Consider the following 3,157-nt stretch of genomic DNA (forward strand, 5'->3'; position numbering starts at 1 on the left):
ACAAGCCATGGATGAACAAGGAAGTGCGCCTCCAGTTGAAAGCACGCAACACCGACTTCAGATCAGGTGATGCACAGGCCTATAGTACTTCCAGGGCTAATCTGAAGAGGGGCATCAAAAAGGCCAAGCACTGCTACAAATTGAAGTTAGAGGAGCATTTTACCTATTCTGACCCTCGACGCATGTGGCAGGGCATCCAGGCCATTAGTGACTATAAACCCAACCACTCCGTCCCCATAACCACAGATGCTGCCTTTCTGAACAAGCTTAATGACTTTTATGCACGCTTTAAGAGAGACAATAATGAACCCGCCACCAAGCTCACACCTTCTATTGACCACCCAATCATCACACTAAACTCCACAGATGTTTACACTGTACTAAGCCGGATAAACGCGCGCAAAGCTGCTGGCCCAGATGTCATCCCTGGTCGCGTACTCAGGGCATGTGCGGAGCAGCACGCTGGGGTCTTCACGGATATCTTCAACCTGTCCCTTGCCCAAGCAGTGGTTCCAGCATGTTTCAAATCCACCTCCATTGTGCCCATTCCAAAACATTCCAGCCTGACATGCCTGAACGACTACTGCCCTGTAGCACTAACACCCATTGTTATGAAGTGCTTTGAGCGGCTAGTCCTGGCACACCTAAAAGACTCTCTACCATCCACACTGGACCCATACCAATTTGCCTACCGTAGCAACAGGAGCACAGATGATGCGGTGTCCATGGCGCTGCACTCCGTGCTCACACATCTGGACAATAAGGACACTTATGCACGCATGCTGTTTGTAGACTTCAGCTCTGCATTCAATACCGTCAACCCTTCCAAGCTAATCATCAAACTTGGAAACCTAGGCATAAACAACTCAACCTGCAACTGGATTATGGATTTCTTGACGAACAGGCCTCAGCTTGTTAGGTTAGGCCACATCTGCTCCAACACCATCACCCTCAACACTGGCGTACCACAGGGCTGTGTACTGAGCCCCTTTCTCTACTCCCTTTTCACACTCGACTGCAGACCTGTGAATGGACCTAACTCCTTCATCAAGTTCGCAGACGATACAACAGTGATTGGTCTCATCAGCAACAACGATGAGACTGCTTACAGGAAGGAGGTCCGGCACCTGGCCACATGGTGCTCAAACAACAACCTGCTCCTTAACACCTCCAAGACAAAGGAGATCATCGTGGACTTCTGGAAGGCGAAAGGAAGCACACACGACCCCATCCACATTAATGGGACGGCTGTTGAACGTGTTTCCAGTTTTAAGTTCCTGGGGTGCCCTGCGATGGGTTGGCACTCCATCCAGGGTGTATCCTGCCTTGATGCCCGATGACTCCTGAGATAGGCGCAGGCTCCCCGTGACCCGAGGTAGTTCGGATAAAGCGGTAGAAAATGGATGGATGGAAGTTCCTGGGGACCCATATTTCGGAGGACCTGTCCTGGACCACCAACACCTCATGCCTGGTCAAGAAGGCTCACCAGCGTCTCTTCTTTCTGAGGACACTGAAGAAGAACCAACTGTCTTCAACTATCCTGGTGAACTTCTATCGCTGCACGATAGAGAGCATCCTGACCAACTGTGTCACAGTCTGGTACGGGAACTGTTTTGTTGCTGAGCGCAAGGCACTGCAGCGGGTGGTGAAAACAGCCCAGCGCATCACAGGAACTACACTCCCTTCCATTGAGGACATCCAAAAGAAACGCTGTCTGCGTCGAGCTCGCAGCATTCTCAAGGACTCCCCGCTCATAGCCTGTTTACTCTCCTGCCTTAAGGTAGGCGCTTCAGGTGCCTCCGGTCAAGAACCAGCAGACTAGGAAACAGCTTTTTTCCCAAAACTGTTTCATTATTGAACTCTGCTCCCCACTGATTCCACTACCCCTCATAACTTTAACTTTAATGCTGCTATTACATTGTTTACATTGCACTACAGGGCTCCCATGCATGACTGAACTGTACACACCAGTGCTTCGTGTATCTGCTCTACCGGACTGTTTAAACACACACAGCATCATTTGCACTCTATACTGCTCACTTGCACACCAGGATTATTATACTGTACTTGTATATGTGTAATGACAATAAAATTGAATCTAATCTAATCTAATCTGCCAAATATATTAATTAATGTGTAAAGAAAGACTGTGAGAGGTCATCTTCTCTTCTTCTCCATCACAGCGTCAATCACTGAAGGAATGAATGATGTAAAGTGTTGTGTGTCATTGTAAGTCAGGATGGCTTCATTGGACAGCATGAATGGAACAAGAAGAAAGTAACGGCTTCAACTGTTTTCGATGTGGGCTCCACTGAACGTCTGCAGTCTCTGTTAGAGTCCTTCTGTTTCATCCACAGCTGAAGAGAAAACCACTACATGTGAAATAATCCTCTTAGAGAAGAGATCTCTGGGAGGGTCACAGGATATCTGTGTTGACAATAATAATGACCTTAATAATCGAGACTGGAAATATTGTGTCTTACGGTAACACAAGTGATTATTCATTAACTGAGAAAAAGAGAAAATTTTAAATGATTCTTGAATTTACCTTCATATAACTTCATATACAAAATGTCATCGCATTCATCAGAAAGAGTTTCTCACCCCAGTTGTCGGTGTAGATGTTCTCCTCACAGGTGGTCCACAGCCCCGTGTGGAATGTCGGGAAGATAAAGCGATCGTCTCCCGTTTCCCAGGAGAACTGAGCCGAGCTGTCCGTCATGCCGGGGACCGGAGTGCACCTGAGCCGTCGGGTCGGGGAACACAAGGGCTTAGGGACTTTCTGACTGCCCACAAACCAATGAGACGACGACAACGAAACCAACGACAACAGCAGCGACAAAAGCGTCTGGATGAAGGACAAAGCCGGAGAACGCAGATGCGACAGAAGAGACATGCTGTTATGTAAAGAAGACGTGAAGTCAAGGTGAAGACATCGATCTGTACACACCAGCATCTGCTTCACCTGAACATTTCTCGGACTGATGGAATTCTACTTCAGTCAGAAGTGAGTCTCATATCAGTGTTTCAATAGGACACACACACACAGGATTAACCTGAGCTCTAATCTGTCAATCTGTTCACAAACTGATTCAATGATCCTCTCATCATCATCATCCTCCTCTCAGTCACGGACACACATTGATTCAGAACATCA

The 3,157-nt window shown here is 47.6% G+C and overlaps 1 protein-coding gene across 1 annotated transcript in view; it reads right to left on the reverse strand.

Annotated features, from left to right (window-relative positions):
- Positions 1-2,896, reverse strand: part of LOC130426188 (germ cell-specific gene 1-like protein) — a 42,291-nt gene extending 39,395 nt beyond the window's left edge. The window contains exon 1 of the mRNA XM_056752815.1: positions 2,605-2,896. Coding sequence (XP_056608793.1) covers positions 2,605-2,896 — 292 coding nt within the window. The remainder of the gene's footprint in view (positions 1-2,604) is intronic.
- Positions 2,897-3,157: the final 261 nt, after the last annotated feature.

This window comes from Triplophysa dalaica, chromosome 7 (genome assembly GCF_015846415.1).
Source record: "Triplophysa dalaica isolate WHDGS20190420 chromosome 7, ASM1584641v1, whole genome shotgun sequence".
NCBI lineage: Eukaryota > Metazoa > Chordata > Actinopteri > Cypriniformes > Nemacheilidae > Triplophysa > Triplophysa dalaica.